The sequence below is a fragment of the Amblyraja radiata genome, chromosome 41 (genome assembly GCF_010909765.2).
Source record: "Amblyraja radiata isolate CabotCenter1 chromosome 41, sAmbRad1.1.pri, whole genome shotgun sequence".
Lineage (NCBI taxonomy): Eukaryota > Metazoa > Chordata > Chondrichthyes > Rajiformes > Rajidae > Amblyraja > Amblyraja radiata.
The window spans coordinates 4,135,846-4,157,150 of NC_045996.1; the positions used below are offsets into that span (position 1 = coordinate 4,135,846).

At 49.7% G+C, this 21,305-nt stretch overlaps 1 protein-coding gene across 1 annotated transcript in view; it reads right to left on the reverse strand.

The window, feature by feature from the left end:
- Positions 1–9,745: 9,745 nt before the first annotated feature.
- The window catches only part of LOC116967912 (homeobox protein meis3-like), a 123,792-nt gene continuing 112,232 nt past the window's right edge, over positions 9,746–21,305 (reverse strand). Inside the window, exons 6-7 of the mRNA XM_033014573.1 lie at positions 17,210–17,296; positions 9,746–10,405 (exon numbers count right to left, since the gene is read on the reverse strand). Coding sequence (XP_032870464.1) covers positions 10,101–10,405; positions 17,210–17,296 — 392 coding nt within the window. The 3' untranslated portion in view covers positions 9,746–10,100. The remainder of the gene's footprint in view (positions 10,406–17,209; positions 17,297–21,305) is intronic.

Genomic DNA, 21,305 nt, shown 5'->3' on the forward strand with positions numbered 1-21,305 from the left:
CAATCTTATATATTTCAATAAGATACCCTCTCATCCTTCTAAACTCCAGAGTGTACAAGCCCAGCCGCTCCATTCTCTCAGCATATGACAGTCCCGCCATCCCGGGAATCAACCTTGTAAACCTACGCTGCACTCCCTCAATAGCAAGAATGTCCTTCCTCAAATTAGGGGACCAAAACTGCACACAATACTCCAGGTGTGGTCTCACTAAGGCTCTGTACAACTGCAGAAGGACCTCTTTGCTCCTATACTTGACTCCTCTTGATATAAAGGCCAACGTGCCATTCGCTTTCTTCACTGCCTGCTGTACCTGCATGCTTACTTTCATAGACTGATGAACAAGGATCCCCAGATCCCGTTGTACTTCCCCTTTTCCCAACGACGCCATTTAGATAGTAATCTGCCTTCCTATTTTTGATTGTTTGTCACACAAAAAGATCCCCAAGTGACCAGGAACATTTGAACACCAGGTGAAGAGTGAATACCGAATAGTGAATGGCCAGGATAGAGCGTGTGTGTAAAGCCAATTGAAGCCAATCAACATACAAACCCATACATCGTTGGAGTTTGGGAGGAAACCGGAGCACCCGGAGAAAACCCACGCGTTCACAGAACATATAAACACTGTACAGACAGCATCCAGAGTCAGGATCGATCCCGGTCTCTGGTGGTGTAAGCTCATGGGTTAAAGGAGCAGAATTAGGCCATTTGGCCCATCGAGTACTCCACCATTCAATCATGGCTGATCTATCTCTCCCTCCCAACCCCATTCTCCTGCCTTCTCCCCGTAACCCCTGACACCCGTACTAATCTAGAGCTTATCTATCTCTGCCTTAGAAATATCCACTGACTTGGCCTCCACAGCCTTCTGTGGGAAAGAATTCCACAGATTCACCACCCTCTGACTAAAGAAATTCCTCCACATCTCCTTCCTAAAGGAACGTCCTTTAATTCTGAGGCTGTGCCCTCTAGTCCTAGACTCGTACTGATCAAGAATCTGGCAATCCCCGCCATAAAAATATCCACTGACTTGGCCTCCACAGCCGTCTGTGGCAAAGAATTCCACAGATTCACCAACCTCTGACTAAAGAAATTCCTCCTCATCTCCTTTCGAAAGGATCTAGAGGTGTTTAGGCCTCAACTCTACTGCTGTGCCAATGTACCACAGATGACAACAGAGCAGATGTCCTCGGGATGTTGGTGGCCTTTTCCAACACTATCTTTACCAGGATTCACTGGGATGACATGCATTTAGTTTATTTTAGGGATACAGCTGCGGTAACAGGCCCTTAAACCCACCGAGACCGTGCTGACCAGCGATCCCTGCACACTAACACTATCCTACACACACTAGGGACAATTTACATTTACACCAAGCCAATTAACCTCCAAACCTGTACGTCTTTGGAATGTGGGAGGAATCCAAAGATCTCGGAGAAAACCCACGCAGGTCACGGGGAGAACGTACAAACTCCGTACAGACAGCACCCGTAGTCGGGATCGAACCTGGGTCTCTGGCGCTGTGAGAGCTGTAATGCCCCTGTCCCACTTAGGAAACCTGAACGGAAACCTCTGGAGACTTTGCGCCCCACCCAAGGTTTCCGTGCGGTTCCCGGAGGTTGCAGGTGGTTGCCGGAGGTTGCAGGTAGTGGAAGCAGGTAGGGAGACTGACAAAAACCTCCGGGAACCGCACGGAAACCTTGGGTGGGGCGCAAAGTCTCCAGAGGTTTCCGTTCAGGTTTCCTAAGTGGGACATGGGCATGAGGCAGCAACTCTACCGCTGCGCCACCCATGTTGTAGATATTGCTTTCTGCTTCTGGTAAGTGGCTATGTTCACCATGTGTGGGAAGGAACTGCAGATGCTGGTTTAAACCAAAGATAGACACAAAATGCTGGAGTAACTCAGCGGGACAGGCAGCATCTCTGGAGGGAAGGAATGGGTTACGTTTCGGATCAAGATCGTTCTTCAGACTCTTTCTGTCAAATTGCGATGGACACATTTTGGAACGGGATTTTCTTTTCATCACCTGCACCCTGGAAATGGACTAAATCTTCAAGGTCCCGGCTTGAATTAGGACGTTGCGATCACATTGCTGGCATGTTCAAAGTTCCCTGTCTTCTCCAAGCTGATAGTTCCAGGCAACTTCATTTTGCCCACTAGTCACTCCAAAGGGCTTTGTCATAGAAACATAGAAAATAGGTGCAGGAGGAGGCCATTCAGCCCTTCGAGCCAGCACCGCCATTCATTGCGATCATGACTGATCGTACCCAATCAATAAGCCGTGTCTGCCTTCTCCCCATATCCCTTGATTCCACTAGCCCCTAGAGCTCTATCTAAGCTTACTCATCTGTATGTGTGTGATCTCTTAAATCCATCCAGTGATTTGGCCTCCACTGCCCTCTGTGGCAGAGAATTCCACAAATTCACAACTCTCTGAGTGAAATTTTTTCCTCTCACCTCAGTCATAAATGGCCTCCCCTTTATTCTAAGACTGTGTGTGGCCCCTGGTTCTGGACTCGCCCAACATTGGGAACATTTTTCCTGCATCTAGCTTGTCCAGTCCTTTGATAATTTTGCATGTTTCTATATGATCCCCCTCATCCTTCTAAACTCCAGTGAATGCAACCCTAGTCTTTTCAATCTTTCCTCATATGACAGTCCCGCCCTCCGTTTTGAAACACAGGCCAGCCCAGGGACGTGGACTTCACAGTTGCCTGCTGAATGTGAGAAAATATCACACACACACACACACACACAAAATTCTGGAGCAACTCATCGGGACAGGCAGCATCTCTGGAGACAAGAAATAGGTGACGTTTCGGGTCGAGACCCTCCTTCACACTGAACTCAGCCTTTAGACGGACTTCAGAAGTCTGAAGAAGGGTCTCGACCCGTAACGTCACCAATACCTTCTCACCAGAGATGCTGCCTGTCCCGCTGAGTTACTCCAGCTTTTTGTGTCTATCTTCGGTTGAAACCAGCATTTGCAGTTCCTTCCGACACATCAAACACATACAGATGAGTAAGAGATTGTCTGAAAAATTATTGTGAAATAAATTTTCAGATTGTATTAAATGTCTTGGGTGGCACGGTGGCGCAGCGGTAGAGTTGCTGCCTCACAGCGCCAGAAACCCGGGTTCGATCCTGACTACCGGTGCTGTCTGGATGGAGTTTGTACGTTCTCCCTGTGACCACGTGGGTTTTCTCCAGGTGCTCCGGTTTCCTCCCACACTCCAAAGACATACAGATTTGCTGTATAATTGGCTTCGGTTGGTTGCAAAATTGTCCCTAGTGTTGGTGTAAGAGATGACCGCTGGTCGGCATTAACTCAGTGGGCCGAATGGCCTGTTCAAGCACTGCATCTCGAAAATCGAAAGTAAAGACTTCAGACTTTAGAGATACAGCGCGGAAACAGGCCCTTCGGACCACCGAGTGCGATCACCAGCGATCACCCCGTACACGAGCATTAATCTACACACAATATGGATAATGTATATTTATACCAAAGCCAATTAACTTACAAACCCGCACGTCTTTGGAGTGTGGGAGGAAACCTGAGCACCCACAGAAAACCCACACAGTTCACGGGGAAATTTCCAAACCCGCAATCAGGATCGAACCTGCATCTCTGGCGGTGAAAGGCAGCAACTCTACCACTGTGCCACTGTGTTATTTAAACTATATATAAAACTCAGTAGTATTTTATTCTCGACTATAATGATTAAAGTGGACATGGTCAATAATGTGGTGGGGCCTTGGGGGACGTTGTGGAGCCAAGCGATCGGGGACTAGCTTCCGGAAAGTGGCTTCACAGAGAGGGTGGTAAAAACGTCTTTTGGTACATTGGCTTTCAGGGTATTGAGTATAGAAGTTGGGATGTTAAAGGGGCTGTCCCACTTGGGCGACTTAGCCGCGAGTTCTGGCGAGTTTGCCCTCGACTCATACTCGCAGCATGGTCGACACAAGGTCGTAGGAGATCTTCGTAACTCTCCTTCATGCTCGAGAGTGGTCACCTCGTACTCGAGGCCTCAGCTAGGTCGCGGCGTATTTTTCAATATGTTGAAAATTGCCCGCGAGTAAAAAAAGGTCGCCATGGAAAAAAGCGATACTTTTTTTACTCGTAGGTTTAGTCGTAGTAGGTCGGCATGTTAGTCGTAGGTAATCGAGGGTAGTCGAAGGTAGTCGTAGATAGTCTTCATCATAGTCTAAAGAGGTTGAAGGAGATCGAAAGAGGTTGTCTTCACTCTCCACTATTCCGTGCCCAATTTTGCCGAAGTTAGTCGTAGCTAGTCGTAGCTGGTCTTCAACATAGTCGAAGGAGATCTTCAACATGTCCTTTTTTTCAAACTCTTCTAAACTCGCCAATTAGGTCGCCAAAGTGGGACAGCCCCTTTATGTTGCAGGCGTGCATGACTTTGGTGAGGTTGCATTAGGAAGGATGTCTTCAGTTTTGGGCACCCTGCAGCAGTGAAGATGTCCTTAAAGTGGAACGAGTGCAGAGAAGGTATACAAGGATGTTGCCAGAACTGAGCTACAGGGAGAGGTCGGGCAGACTAGGACTTTATTCCTTGGTGACCAGGAGGCTGAGGGGTGATCGTATAGAGGTGTAGGATAGGGTGTTTTGCCCAGAGTTGGGGAATTAAGAAGCACAGGACATAGGTTTAAGGTGAGAGGGGAAAGATTTAATAGGAGTTTGAAGGGGAGTGAGCTGCCGGAGGAGGTAGTTGAGGTACGTACAATAAAAGCATTTAAAAGACACTTGGACATATACATGGACAGGAAAGGTTGTGGGGAGATATGGGCCAAATGCGGGCAAGTTGGACTAGCTTTGATGGGGCATCTTGGTCAGCCTGGACGAGCTGAACTAAAGGACCTATCTCCGTGCTGTATGACTCTTAAAGGGCCTGTCCCACTTACGCGATTTTTTCGGCGACTGCCGGCACCCGTTATAGTCGCATCAGGTGGAAAATCCAGAAAAATGTACGTGTCTTTGGGCGGCTACTCGCGACCATGCAAGCGTCACGTGTCGACATGTCGCGGGGTGAAGCCTGTAGGGTGGTGAGTAGTCGCCCAAAGAGTCGTACCTTGTTCTGGTCGCCGCTGGAATTTCAACATGTGTTGAAAATTTTCAAGGACCAGCTGCGACTATGACGGGTGCCGGCAGTCGCTGAAAAAATCACGTAAGTGGGACAGGCCCTTGAGACTATCAGATAAATTTGCCAAGAACGGATCTGAAATTAAAAATACGTCATCCAATCATTGAATGATTGTGTTTAGAAACAATAGACAATAGACAATAGGTGCAGGAGGAGGCCATTCACCCCTTCGAGCCAGCACCACCATTCAATGTGATCATGGCTGATCATCCACAATTAGTACCCTGTTCCTGCCTTTTGCCCATAACCCCTAAGAGCCCTATCAAGCTCTCTCATGAAAGCATCCAGAGAATAGGCCTCCACCACCCTCTGAGGCAGAGAATTCCACAGACTCACAACTCTCTGTGAGGAAAAGTGTTTCCTCATCTGCGTTCTAAATGGCTTGCTCCTTATTCTTAAACTGTGGCCCCTGGTTCTGGACTCCCCCAACATCGGGAACATGTTTCCTGCCTCTAGCGTGTCCAAGCCCTTAACAATCTTATATGTTTCAATAAGATTGCCTCTCATCCTTCTAAACTCCAGAGTGTACAAGCCCAGCTGCTCCATTCTCTAAGCATATGACAGTCCCACCATCCCGGGAATTAACCTTGTAAACCTACACTGCACTCCCTCAATAGCAAGAATGTCCTTCCTCAAATTAGGGGGAAAAAACTGCGCACAATTACTGCAAACAAGGAGCCGCACATGCTGGTTTACAAAAAAAACGCAAAGTGCTGGAGTAACTCAGCGGCTCAAGCTAAGAGGGAGAGATAGATCAGACATGATTGAATGATGGAGAAGACTTGATGGGCCGAATGGCCTAATTCTGTTCCTATTACTTATGGAGAACTTGAATTGAATGACTGTGGCCCATCCAATTGTCAAATAAGTGGGGTTACTGCTTATTAGTTGATCCATGCGTCATTTCATTCATCCATTTCCCAAATCCTACCTTTGTTTCTCTGGTGAATTTGTGACAACATTACCAGGAAGAGTCCAAAACTAATGTTGGGAACTCACAACATTAACCTTTCTCACTGAAGATGGACACAAAATGCTGGAGTAACTCAGCGGGACAGGCAGCATCTCTGGAGAGAAGGAATTGGTGACGTTCTGGGTCGAAACCTTCCTTCATTCTGAAAGTCAGGGGAGAGGGAAATGTGGTGCCACTTTGAAATCTGATCTAGATGTGCCTATGAATAAGTTCTCCTTCTGTCTCTTACGAGAGCTCTCTGCAACACCCTCTCTCGCTACTCCCACTCTGTGATTCTTTGATGGGGTACTGATTGTGGATGATCAGCCACGATCACATTGAATGGCGGTGCTGGCTCGAAGGGCCGAATGGCCTACTCCTATTGTCTATTCCTCCCGTTCTCCAGCTCTATGACCACGAGCTCCTTGAGCTTCTTCTCCTTTGATCTCTCACTTTTCACACCTTACCCTTCCATATCTCTTGTTTCCCTCTCCTCTGACTCGGTCTGAAGAAGGGTCTGAAGAAAAGAGAGAAGGTTTTCAAGAGAGACTTCGATCTAGCTCTTAGGGCTAACGGATTCAAGGGATATGGGGAGAAAGCAGGAACGGGGTACTGATTCTGGATGATCAGCCATGATCATATTGAATGGCAATGCTGGCTCGAAGGGCTGAATGGCTGACTCTCGGACCTATTTTCAATGTTTCTATGACGCAAGACATCACCCATTCCTCTTCTCGAGAGATGTTACCTATCTCGCTGAGTTACTCCAGCATTTTATGTCTACCTTCAGTGTAAACCTGAAAGCAAGAATTTCATTGTCCTATCAGGGACACATGACAATAAATTCTCTTGAATCTTGAATCCTACATCTGCAGTCCCTTCCTGCACATTAACCTTTCACGCTGACTCGCTGAGTTCCTCCGGCGGCCTGAAGAAGGGTCTTGACCCGAAACATCGCCTATTCCTTCGCTCCATAGATGCTGCCTCACCCGCTGAGTTTCTCCAGCATTTTTGTCTACCTTCGATTTTTCCAGCATCTGCAGTTCTTTCTTAAACATTTAACCTTTCACGCCGTGACTTTCAAAGAAAGTTGGCAATCAAAACATATTTTATCAGATTGAGGGCATACTATGTGGGATATCTTGGAGTTCCGCTCATATTCCTTTGGTCAATTGCGGAATAAAATGGAAGAAACTGTTCAAACCATTCAAAGACAAACATTTTTGGGATAACTTGGTCATTGTTACTGAGTGGTAACATCATAGAAACATAGACAATAGGTGCAGGAGGAGGCCATTCGGCCCTTCGAGCCAGCACCGCCATTCATTGTGATCATGGCTGATCGTCCCCAATCAATAACCCGTGCCTGCCTTCTCCCCATATCCCTTGATTCCACTAGCCCCTAGAGCTCTATCTAACTCTCTCTTAAATCCATCCAGTGATTTGGCCCCCATTGCCCTCTGTGGCAGGGAATTCCACAAATTCACAACTCTCTGGGTGAAAAAGTTTTTTCTCAACTCAGTCTTAAATGGCCGCCCCTTTATTCTAAGACTGTGGCCCCTGGTTCTGGACTCGCCCAACATTGGGAACATTTTTCCTGCATCTAACTTGTCCAGTCCTTATATAATTTTATATGTTTCTATAAGACCCCCCTCATCCTTCTAAACTCCAGTGAATACAAGTCTAGTCTTTTCAATCTTTCCTCATATGACAGTCCCGCCATCCCAGGGATCAATCTCGTGAGCCCACGCTGCACTGACTCAATCACAAGGATGTCCTTTCTCAAATTAGGAGACCAAAACTGTCCACAATACTCCAGATGTGGTCTTACCAGAGCCCTATACAACTGCAGAAGAACCTCTCTACTCCTATACTGAAATCCTCTTGTTATGAAGGCCAACATTCCATTAGCTTTCTTCACTGCCTGCTGTACCTGCACGCCAACTTTCAGTGACCGGTGTACAAGGACACCCAGGTCTCGCTGCACCTCCCCCTTACCTAACCTAACCCCATTGAGATAATAATCTGCCCCCTTGTTTTTGCCGCCAAAGTGGATAACCTCACATTTATCTATATTATACTGCATCTGCCACGCATCTGCCCGCTCACTCAGCCTGTCCAGGTCACACTGCGACCTCCTAACAGTTCACACTGCCACCAATGATGAAATATTATTGTAGGATTCTGAACCTATCCTGGATATATGCATCTATGAACTTCGGAGGCACACCTCTGCAGACGGACAGTAAGGAATTCTGAAACAGATAGACAAATATACATACCAGATCCCCGAAAGAGAATTCAGGGCTGACTAAATGACGAGAGACACCATCTTTGGGTTCTTGAAGTCTCAGGATCCTGCAGATGCTGGAATCCTGAGCAGAAAACAAAATGCCGGAGGAACTCAGCGGGTCAGGCAGTTTGGAGATACAGTGTGGAAACAGGCCCTTCGGCCCACCGAGTCCATGCTGACCCATGCACTAGTTCCATGTCATCCCACATTCACACCCCAGGTTAGGTTAGTTTAGTTTATTGTCACGTGTACCGAGGTACGGTGAAAAGCATTTTTGTTTCGTGCTCGCAATTTGCAGAGGGCCGATGGACCTGCACCTCTCTGGGATGTGGGGGGCAGAGAATTCCACAGACTCACAACTCTCTGTGAGAAAAAGTGTTTCTTCATCTCCGTTCAAAATGGCTTACCCCTTATTCTTAAACTGTGGCCCCTGGTTCTGGACTCCCCCAACATTTCCCTCCGCAGATGCTGCCTGACCTGCTGAGTTCATCCGGCCATTTGTTTTTTGAGCTTTCCGGCCTGGTTTGTATGGCTTTTTCTCCGACATGATGTCCCACCATCCAGAGAGGTTTGGCACGTTGGTTTTATACTTGGTTGGGGGCTGCAGTGAATGCTCCGAGATGCTGCTTGAAACCCTGTTCCCAACATCAGAAGAGTGCCATCTTGGTTTACGACTGACAAGGAATTAGTCGCATCTACTTGAAGCCAGCCTCCACCACCCCTCACCCCCCCACCCCTCACCCTCTTCACCCTCGTTAGACCTCATTTGGACTACGCAGTTGCAGCAAGGGACCCATACACAAATAAAAACATTTCTTCCATCGAACGTGTCCAAAGACAGGCAGCTCGATTTGTTACTAACACCTATGAGAGAGAAGCGAGTATCACCAAACTTCTGAATTCTCTGAGGTGGAACCCTCTCCAAGACAGACGTGAAGCTCACCGTTTGACCTGTTTTTACAAAATGTTAAATGGTCAGCTCGACATAGATTACAAGACCTACACCAAACCCAAACCAATTAGGAGCAGACGAGGGCATTCGATGCAATTTGTGATCCCAGCTACAAAGACAGATGTGTACAGCAATTCATTCTTCCCCCGCACAATTAAAGCATGGAATAATCTCCACCCAACTATAGTTACCCAACCAGATGCAACTACATTTAAAGTAGCTCTTTCTTCCCAATAACCTTTTCTGGCTTAAGTCCTCCCTCCACCACCTCCAGTTTAAATTCCAGTTGGAATATTTTGGAGGACCAAGAAACCAAGAACCCTCCCCCACACCCACCCACCAACACCCACCCACAAACAGCACACTCAGTGTGGAAATAAGCCATTGGATCTCTTCGTTATTTTTTTCTTTATCTATTATGTATAAAAGAAAAATCTATCGGAAACCAAAAGGTACAAGTTAATTTAGTTCTTCCTTCTTTGTGGTAACTGCTCAAAAGCTTGTTCGAGCCGTTGGACGTTCCTCATTCAGTGTTTCGTTATATATAAAAGTCCCGGAGGAGTAGTTTAATTCAGATGCTCCAGAATTGGTCCTTGTTCAAATTCACAATAAAAGTACAATATAAAATAAACAACAGTGTCACACACACAGCAGTCTGAATTCCAGTTTGTGCCTCTTAGTTTTCTCCCCAAGGCTGGACATCTTATTAAACTAATCCTCTCCTGTACATTTTCTTTACACACTCTCTAGTGGGCGTGGACATCCATGGCGTGGCCACTGTCGATGGGCTCTCCGGGATTTAAGATGGCGGCGGTTGGCGGTGGCGGCGGCGGCGGCGGCTGCAGGGCCGGGTGGGGCGGTGTCCTGTGGTGCATCATCAGGGCGGCGTGGTGGGCGTGGCCGGGGATGAAGGAGTGCAGCGAGGGTCCGTGTCTCAGCTGGGCCGGGTGCGGCGACATCTGGGGGGGCGGCGGGTACCCCCCCGGCTGTGCGATGCCCATCCCCACCGCTCCTCCCGGAGATACGAACTCCCCCGGCATTCCCGGCAAACCTGCGGGCGGGGGGGGGGACAGAGACCAGAAGGTAAGACCATCCGCGCTTGTCAACATAGAAACATCGAAACATAGAAAATAGGCGCAGGAGGAGGTCATTCGGCCCTTCGAGCCAGCACCGCCATTCATTGTGATCATGGCTGATCGTCCCCTATCAATAACCCGTGCCTGCCTTCTCCCCATATCCCTTGATTCCACTAGCCACTAGAGCTCTATCTAACTCTCTCTTAAATCCATCCAGTGACTTGGCCTCCACTGCCCTCTGTGGCAGGGAATTCCACAAATTCACAACTAGGGGGCAATTTACAGAGAGAGGGCCAATTAACCTCCAAACCCGCACGCCTTTGGGATGTGGGAGGAAACCGGAGCACCCGGAGTAAACCCACGCGCAGTCATAGGGAGAACGTGCAAACTCCGCACAGACAGCACCCGAGGTCAATGTTGAACCCGGGGTCTCTGGAGCGGTGAGACAGCAGCTCCACCCGCTGCACCACTGTGCCGCCCTTAATCAAACATATTGAAGAACTTCAAGGTCAAGTTAGAATATATAGTGGAAACAAGGAACTGCAGATGTTGGGTTATACCAAAGAAAGACACAAAGTGCTGGAGTAACTCAGCGAGTCAGCCAGCACCTCTGGAGAAAAAGGATGGGTGATATTTCGGTTTGGGACATCCCCCATTCATGAGTTCCCAACCCGAAACGTCACGCATCCTTTTTCTCCACAGATGCTGCCTGACCCGCTGTGTTAATCCTGCTCTTTGTGTGTATATTTGGAATATCCAGCCTTGTTCAGAGACTCTCTGACAGAGCCCAGCACCACAATGTCCCTGCCGACTGGGCCCTCACACCTGGTTTAGTTTAGTTTAGTTTAGAGATACAGCGCGGAAACAGGCCCTTCGGCCGACTGAGTCCGTGCAGACCAGCGATCCCCGCACATTAACACTATCCTGCACTCACGAGAGACTATTTACATTTATACCGAAGGCAAGTAACGTACAAATCTTTGTAGTGTGGGAGGAAACCGGAGCACCCGGTGAAAACCCTCGCAGGTCACGGGGAGAACGTGCAAACTCCGCACAGACAGCACCCGTAGTCGGGATCGAACCCGGGTATCTGTCGCTGTGAGGCAGCAACTCTACCGCTGCGCCATCGTGCCGGCCTGGTTATTGCGGTAACTATGGCTCGGTCACTGTCCACGAGTTAATCCGACGCTGAAACACCCTCCGATCCATCAGAATTCCCTTCTCCTGGAATTCAACCACAAGACAACGGCAGAGTTGCTGCCTCACAGCGCCAGAGACCCGGGTTCGATCCCGACTACGGGTGCTGTCTGTACGGAGTTTGCACGTTCTCCCCGTGGCCTGCCCGGGTTTTTCCGGGATGCTTCGACTCTCTCCCACACTCCAAAAGACGTGCGGGTAGCTATAGGTTAATCGGCTTTGGTAAAAATTGTAAATTGTCCCCCAGTGTGAGTAGTGCTCCCCGAACACCAGCATTATCCTACTGACATTAGGGATCGCTGGGCGACGCAGGCTCGGTGGGCCGCAGGGCCTGTTCCCGTGCTGTATCTCTAAACTAAACGAAACTAAAACTAATAGGGAGCTAGTCTGGGCCAGTCAGGAGATGCAGGAATTAGGTTCAGGTGTACTGACCCGTGACAGATCTGAGATATTAATGAGCGTATTTGCATACCTGCCCTGTCAATTCAATTGGACACACTGCGATTGACTGCGTCCTTACACTGCCCACTATCAATTAACGCACACAGTGGCGGCCTGGCCTTGTGTGTGTGTGTGTGCCTAATGCCTGCCCTTTCTCCCATTGATTTGCTAATTTGTCTCAGCTCGTTGCCCCTGCAATCCTGTCTGGGTCTGGGGGCCCCTTCTCTTCAAAACTTCCATTTCAAAGACGATCTCCATTTTAAAAAGCAAACCAAAGGTAGTTTAGCTCAGTTCAGTTTCGTTTAGAGATACTGCACGTAAACAGGCCCATCGGCCCACCGAGTCCGCGCCGACCAGCGATGTTCCCGATGTTGGGGGAGTCCAGTCCACTATCCTAAACAAACACTATCCTACACCTACGCCTAGTGAGACCACACCTGGAGTATTGTGTGCAGTTTTGGTCCCCTAATTTGAGGAAGGGCATTCTTGCTATTGAGGGAGTGCAGCGTAGGTTTACAAGGTTAATTCTCGGGATGGCGGGACTGTCATATGCTGAGAGAATGGAGCGGCTGGGCTTGTACACTCTGGAGTTTAGAAGGATGAGAGGATATCTCATTGAAACATATAAGATTGTTAAGGGCTTGGACACGCTAGAGGCAGGAAACATGTTCCTGATGGTACACAAAAATGCTGGAGAAACTCAGCGGGTGCAGCAGCATCTATGGAGCGAAGGAAATATGTAACGTTTCGGCCCGAAACGTTACCTATTTCCTTCGCTCCATAGATGCTGCTGCACCCGCTGAGTTTCTCCAGCATTTTTGTGTACCTTCGATTTTCCAGCATCTGCAGTTCCTTCTTGAACAACATGTTCCCGATGTTGGGGGAGTCCATAACCAGGGTCCACACAGTTTAAGAATAAGGAGTAAGCCATTTAGAACGGAGACGAGGAAACACTTTTTCTCACAGAGAGTGGTGAGTCTGTGGAATTCTCTGCATCAGAGGGCGGTGGAGGCAGGTTCTCTGGATGCTTTCAAGAGAGAGCTAGATAGGGCTCTTAAAGATAGCGGAGTCAGGGGATATGGGGAGAAGGCAGGAACTGGGAACTGATTGGGGATGATCAGCCATGATCACATTGAATGGCGATGCTGGCTCGAAGGGCCGAATGGCCTACTCCTGCACCTATTGTCTATTGACAAAGTAGTGTTGAGTTGGAAGGTACTGGTTTATACTGCAGATAGACTCCAATGGTCACCAATGAGGTAAATGGCAGCTCAGGATTGCTCTCAAGTTGGTGATGGGATGGTTCAGTTGGGTTTAGTTTAGTTTAGTTTAGAGATACAGCGTAGAAACAGGCCCTTCAGCCCACCGAGTCCCCACCGACCAGCGATATCTACATACTAACACTTTCCCACACACACTAGGGACAATTTGCATTTATAACAAGCAGATTAACCACAAACCCATATGCCTTTGAAGTGTGGGAGGAAACCGATGACCTTGGTGAAAACCCACATGGTCACGGGGAGAATGTACAAACTCTGTACAGACAGCACCCGTAGTCAGGATCGAACCCAGGTCCCTGGCGCTGTGAGGCAGCAACTCTACCGCTGCGCCACCGTGCCTCCATGTCCCTGTCGAGTTTATCATAAGGTACGCTTCCATCAACTGCCCCCTCACCCTCACACCCCTAATGCTGGGAGTAGCTTGCATTTCTATAGCGCCTTCACATTCGTTTTGGGATGTCCTGAAGTGTTTCACAGGCCGCCACGGGGTAGAACCGCTGCCTCACAGCGCCAGAGACCCGCGTTTGATCCTGACCTCGGGTGCTGTCTGTGTGGAGTTTGCACGTTCTCCCTGGGTTACTTCTGGAAATCTGCTTGTTAGGAAGGTTTGGAGGGACTTGGAGGGGAACTAGCAGGTGGTGGTGTTCCCCTGTACCTGCTGCCCTTGCTCCGGTTACTGGTGGGGGTATAGTTTGGACTCTTGGATCATCTACCACAACCAGAGAGCAGTCCTGAACTACTATCTACCTCATTGGTGACCCTCGGACTATCCTTGATCAAACTTTGCTGGCTTTACCTTGCACTAAACGTTATTCCCTTATCATGTATCTGTACACTGTGGACGGCTCGATTGTAATCATGTATTGTCTTTCCGCTGACTGGTTAGCACGCAACAAAAGCTTTTCACTGTACCTCGGTACACGTGACAATAAACTAAACTCAATTGGACTGAATATGTTGGAAGGAACTGCAGATGCTGGGTTAAACCGAAGATAGACACACAAATGCTGGAGTAACTCAGCGGGACAGGCAGCATCTCTGGAGAAAAGGAATGGGTGACGTTTCGGGTCGAGACCCTTCTTCAGACTGAGAGTCAGGGGAAAGAGAAACGAGAGATATAGACGGTGATGTGGAGAGATGTAGAACAATGAATGAAAGAAATGTAAAAAAGAAACCATGATAAAGGAAACAGCCCATTGTTAGTTGTTTGCTAGGTGAGAATGAGAAGCTGGTGCGACTTGGGTGGGGGAGGGATAGAGAGAGAGGGAATGCCGGGGCTACCTGAAGTGAGAGAAATCAATATTCATACCACTGGGCTGTAAGCTGCCCAAGCGAAATATAAGATGCTGTTCCTCCAATTTGTGTTTAGCCTCACTCTGACAATGGAGGAGACCGAGGACAGAAAGGACAGTGTGGGAATGGGAAGGAGAATTAAAGTGTCCAGCAACCGGGAGATCAGGTTGGTCCAGACGGGCTGAGCGAAGGTATTCAGCGAAACGATCGCCCAGTCTGCGTTTGGTCTCGCCGATATATAAGAGCCCACATCTTGAACAACGGATACAGTAGATGAGGTTGGAGGAGGTGCAAGTGAACCTCTGCCTCACCTGAAAGGACTGCGGGACACAGTCCCAGGAATGTGCAGGAAGGAACTGCAGATGCTGGTTTGTACCGAAGATAGACATATGGTGCTGGAGCCCACCAGTCCATGCCAACCAGAGATCCCCCCACATTAACACATATCTACACACACTAGACTGACTCCCCTCCCTCCCCCCCCCCCCCCCCCCACCTCCCCCCCCCCCCCCCCCCCCCCCACTAGTGTGAGTAGTGAATCTGTGAAATTCTCTGGCACGGACAGCAGTGGAGGCCAATTAACTGGATATTTTCAAGAGAGAGTTAGATTTAGCTCTTAGAGCTAACGGAATTAATGGCTATGGGGAGAAAGCAGGAATGTGGATGATCAGCCATGATCATATTGAATGGCGGTGCTGACTGGAAGGGCCGAATGGCCTACTCCTGCATCTATTTTCCATGTTTCTATGAACCGCTGGAGCTGCTACTAACGATGGCAGAGAGACACAAAAAGCTGGAGTAACTCAGCATCTCTGGAGAGAAGGGATGGATGGGTGACGTTTTGGGTCGAGGCCCTTCTTCATGCTCCGACTAATGAAGGCAGTTTTGTTGGCCGGGAGGATCAGGAAGGGAGGAAGGGGGTAGGGGGGGTCTCCATGTTGGTTTGCTCCTGGGCCTGGCCAAGATGGCCGTTTGCGGATCTAGGCAGCGGGCAGTCGAGGGCCCCTCTTCCGGGCCTATGTCCGTGCCCGCGTGTCCCTGGAGAAGGAGCACACACGCGGTGTCCACGGGAACTCGAGAGGCCTCCCGTGAACGCTGGTCGCCGCGGGGTGGGGGTCGAACGTATTGCAGACAAAGTTTAATCTGACAACTGTTTGTTAACTGCCAAAGGCAGTCTCGATTTTGTTACTGCTCTGAGTTTGTGCTTATCTGAATGAAAGCTCTTTGTATTAAAATATAAAGCAGGCTGACAGGGACTCGTGTACAGAAGGTACTGGGGATGAAAAAAATCTCTTGCCCAGAAACGGGGAATCGAGGACCAGAGGACATAGGTTCAAGGTGAAGGGGAAAATATTTAATAGGAATCTGAGACCTAACTTTTTCACACAAAGGGTGGTGGGTGTATGGAACAAGCTGCTAGAGGAGGTAGTTGAGGCAGGGACTATCCCAACGTTTAAGAGACAGTTAGACAGGTACACGGATAGGACAGGTTTGGAGGTTTATGAGCCAAACGCAGGCAGGTGGGACTAGTGTAGCTGTGCCATGTTGGCCAGTGTGGGCAAGGTGGGCCAAAGGGCCAGTTTCCACGCTGTATCACTCTATGACTCTATGACACGTCTGTGAACAGCTCACCATGAGTGGCCTGGGTTGGACGCCATCTTGGATATTGTAGGAGCCTCGGTCCGAAACGTCACCTATTCCTTCTCTCCAGAGATGCTGCCTGACCCGCTGAGTCACTCCAGCACCACCCCCATAGTCAGGCCTTTACAGACTTGAACTAAGATGGTCACTGCTGGACTGGACAGAAATCATTCTCCATCTTTATCCCTTTATTCCTTCACTGCACATTAAGTTGATGGCTTTTAAAATGGCCGACATTTCAGTTCATTAATGACTTCAGAACCTTGTCCTGTTGGCTTGATGGCTATCACTCTATGACTCTGAGTACAAGACAAGACAAGACATCGTTCGATGGACTACGGCACGTCTAGCTGTGTATTGGGGGGGGGGGGGGGAGATGGGACGGGGAGAACGAGATAGACAGTGATGACAATGGTTGGCAGGGAGATCTGGGCGAGTGGATACAAAGAATACATTCACCCCCATTGGGGACAGTACTTACTTCCCCTTTGCTTGGCGAGTGGGTGACAGTGGTGAGGACTACATGTAGTGCCACTGCCCCTCCATGCCCATATTCATGCCCATTCCACCCATTGGCCCTAGAAGGAAGATAAACAATCCAAGACCATGCCAGGACAGAACCACAGTCAGAACATCAGAGCACGAGATGACGCAGATGGAAACACCAGCCCTCCTCCCAACCCAACCCAACCCAACCCAACCCAAGCCAACCCAACCTCGCCACATTCAATGGATGGGGGGGAGGGGGCCTGAAGAGAAGACTGTGCCACTAGACGGTAATGGGTGGTGAGGTGAGAGTGGAGGAGGTGAGTGACACAGCGATGAGGTTGGCTCGTGGTGGGTGGGATGAGTGTGGTGAGACAGGAGGGGGTGAAGGGGAAGGGGAAAGGGGGGGGGGGGGAGGTGGGGTTGGTGCCAGCTTACCTGGGGGCCGGATGCCCATATGTTGCTGCCCGTCCATTACAAAGCCGGCCATTGGTTGCCCGTCGGGACTGTAGGGTGCGCCCTGACCTACTGAGGGAGGAGAGAAGAGCGGCCGGTCACTCGACAGTCGGGACGAGGCGCCGGCGTGGACGTTACACGCGGCTTGTATCAGCCTAGCTGCGTGTGCGCGCAGGAAACCAACCACGCTAAGCGGCACGGTGGCGCAGCGGTAGAGTTGCCGCCTCACAGCGCCAGAGACCCGGGTTCGATCCCGACTACGGGAGCTTGTCTGTACGGAGTTTGTACGTTCTACCCGTGACCTGCGTGGGTTTTCTCCGGGTGCTCCGGTTTCCTCCCACACCCCAAAGACATGCAGGTTTGTCGGTTAATTGGCTTCGGTAAAATTGTAAATTGTCCCCAGTGTGTGCGTCGGGCAGTGTTACTGTGCGGGGATCGCTGGTCGGCGCGGACTCGGTGGGCAGAAGGGCCTGTTTCCACGCTGTATCTCTAAACTAACACTAAACTAATCTGCAGGAAGACAAAAGTGCTGGAGAAACTCAGCGGGTGCAGCAGCATCTATGGAGCGAAGGAAATAGGCAACGTTTCATGCCGAAACCCTTCAGAAGGGTTTCGGCCCAAAATATTGCCTATTTCCTTTGCTCCATAGATGCTGCTGCACCCCCTTAAGTTTCTCCAGCACTTTTGTCTATCTTTGATTTTCCAGCATCTGCAGTTCCTTCTTAAACTTATCTGCAAGTCTGCGGGGCAATTCTGAATGAGATTCACGAACTGGAAGATTCAGTGGTATCGATCCGGCAGCATCTGTGGACATTTTGGGTCGGAACCCTTCGACAGACAGATTGTAGTGGGGGAGTGGGGGGGGGGGGGGGGGGGGGGGGGGGGGGGGGGAGGTGGGGGAAGGGGCGGGAGTTGGGGGGTTGGAGGGACAAAGCTGAAAAAGAGAGTCGGGGGCAGAAACAAAGACTGGCGAGTGATAGGTGGATACAGGTGGGGAAGGTTTGATTGGAAGATGTGGTGGTGCAAGTGATGAAAACGAGACAAAAGCGTGTTAAATGAGGAGACAAGAAGCATGAACTGTAAAGCGGGGGGAGGGATATAGGCATGATAGTGGGGGTAATGGGCGTGCACCATTGTGGAGGAGTGGGGGGCGCAGGAGAGAGAGGGGGAGAGGAGATATTACAGAAAAAGGATTCAATGTCATTTATCATCAGTGATCTCCCAGTTGACAAACACTTCAACCCCCCCCCCCTCCCATTCCCACACTGACCTTTCTATCCTGGGCCTCCTCCATTGTCAGAGTGAGACCCAGCGCAAATTGGAGGAACAGCACCTCATATTTCGCTTGGGCAGCTTACACCCCAGCGTTATGAACATTGACTTCTCTAACTTCAAGTAACCCTTGCTTTCCCTCACTCTCCATCCCTTCCCCTCCCAATCATCCTGCTAGTTTCACTGTTCATATCCCTACATCATCACCTCTTCCACAGCCAACAATGGACCATTGTGGGCTCCTTGGCCGTTGGTGCTGGCTCTGATTTTTTCTGAACATTTTCATACATTTCAGGTCAAGACCCTTCTTCAGACTAAGAGTTTCCCTCTCCCCTGACTCTCAGTCTGAAGAAGTGTCTCGACCTGAAACGTCACCTATTCCTTATCCTCAGAGATGCTGTCTGAGCCACGGAGTTACTCCAGCATTTTGTGTGTTTTTTTTGTATGCCAGCATCTGCAGTTCTTTGTTCCCACACCAAGACAATAGACACAAAATGCTGGAGTAACTCAGCGGGACAGGCAGCATCTCTGGAGGGAAGGAATGGGTGACAATTCGGGTCGAGACTTCTGAAGAAGGGTGTCGACCTGAAACGTCACCCATTCCTTCTCTCCGGAGATGGTGCCTGTCCCGCTGAGTTACTCCAGCATTTAGTGTCTATCTTCGGTGTAAACCAGCATCTGCAGTTCCTTCCTACACAATTTGTCTTTCCGCTGACTGGTTAGCACGCAACAAAAGCTTTTCATTGTACTTCGGTACGCCTGACAATAAACTAGACTCAACTAAACTTTGAAGAAGGGCCCCGATCCAAAACATCGCCTGTCCACTCCTTCCCAGGTATCCTGCCTGAGTTACTCCAGTACTTTGTGTTTCCCTAACCTCTCTCCCCTCTCCCCTCTCCTATCAGGCAAGAGGTACAGAAGTGTGAAAACGCACACCTCCAGATCCAGGGACAGTTTCTTCCCAGCTGTTATCAGGCAACAGAACCATCCTACCACAACCAGAGAGCAGTCCTGACCTCCCATCTACCTCATTGGTGACCCTTGGTGTCTATCTTCGGTATAAACCGGCATCTGCAGTTCCGTCCACTCACCACTATCTTCATAGGTTCATAAGTGATAGCAGAATTAGAACATTCGGCCCATCAAGTCTACGCCATTCAATCATGGCTCATCTATCTCTCCCTCCTAACCCGATTCTCCTGCCTTCTCCCCATAACCTCTGACACCCGTACTAATCAAGAATCTATCTATCTCTGCCTTAAATATACCCACTGACTTGTGGCCTCCACAGCCTTCTGTGGCAATGAATTCCGCAGATTCACCACCTTCTGACTAAAGAAATTCCTCCTCATCTCCTTCCTAAAGGAACGTCCTTTAATTCTGAGGCTGTGATCTCTGCTCCTACGGAACAAATCAGCATCTGCAGTTCCTTCCTACACTCAATGTCATTACAGTTGGGGTGTAAGCTGCCCAAGCTGAATATGAGATGCTGTTCCTCCAATTTGCGCTAGGCTTCACTCTGACAGTGGAGGAGGCCCAGGACAGAAAGGTCAGTGTGGGAATGGGAGGGGGAGTTAACATGGTTAGCTACCGGGAGATCCAGCAGCTGTTTGGCGGACCGAGCGCAAGTGTTCGGTGAAACGATCACTTAATCGATGCGCGGTTTCGTCGGTGTAAAGGAGGCCGCAACAGAGAGGTGGCACAGTGGCGCAGCGGTAGAGTTGCTGCCTCACAGTGCCAGGAACCCGGGTTCGATCCTGACTATGGGTGCTGTCTGTACGGAGATTATACATTCTCCCCGTGACCTGCGTGGGTTTCCTCCGAGATCTTCGGTTTCCTCCCACACTCCAAATATGTACAGTTTTGCCGGTTCATTAGCTTGGTATAAATGTAAAAATTGTCCCCAGTGTGTGTAGGGTAGTGTTAGTGTGCGGGACGATCGCTGGTTGGCGCGGACATGGTGGGCTGAAGGGCCTGTTTCCACGCTGTATCTCTAAACCTAGAACTTAAATGAAGCACATCTTGTTGACTGTGTTTGGATCAGGGAGGATAATGGTGAGAGCAGTGGCTTCTCCCAATGTCTCTCCATTCCCTCTCGCAGCCTCTGAGCAAGTCAGTGAATGTGTACCACACGACACCTGCAACAGTACACCACATCCTCTGGTTCACACAGCTTAGAAATACAGCGTGGGAACAAGGCCCTTCCACCCATTGAGTCCACGCCGCCCAACGATCACCCGTTCACACTCGTTCTATGCTTAGACTTTGTCCATTAGAGATACAGCATGGAGAGAGGCCCTTCGGCCCACCGAGTCCGCACTGATATGTGGAGTTGATGGAAATGGGGTTAATGTCGGATTAGTATGGATGCAAACAGTCGGAGTAACTCAGCGGGACGGGCAGCATCTCTGGAGAGGAGGGATGGGTGACGTTTCGGGTCAAAACCCTTCTTAGTATGGATGGGTGTTTGGCCTGGAGGCTGTTTCCGTGCACTGTGACCCCGTGACCTTTGGAGATCGGTTTGTGCTGCAGGGTCACCAGATACCTCAAACAGCCCTCTCACATGAGGCTTTAGACGTTCGAGATACAGCGCAGAAGCAGGCCATTCGGCCCACCGCGTCCGCGCCGACCAGCGATCACCCCGCACACTAGCATTACCCGACACACACTGGGAGAAATTTCCAATTTTCCCGATGCCAATGTAGGTTGGACGTGCTTTTCCAGTGGTTGGGAATGCTGGAACGTCAGGCAGGACACCCCTCCTCCCACCTTGTGTCAGTGGGAGAGGGGAGCAGGGGAAAAGGAC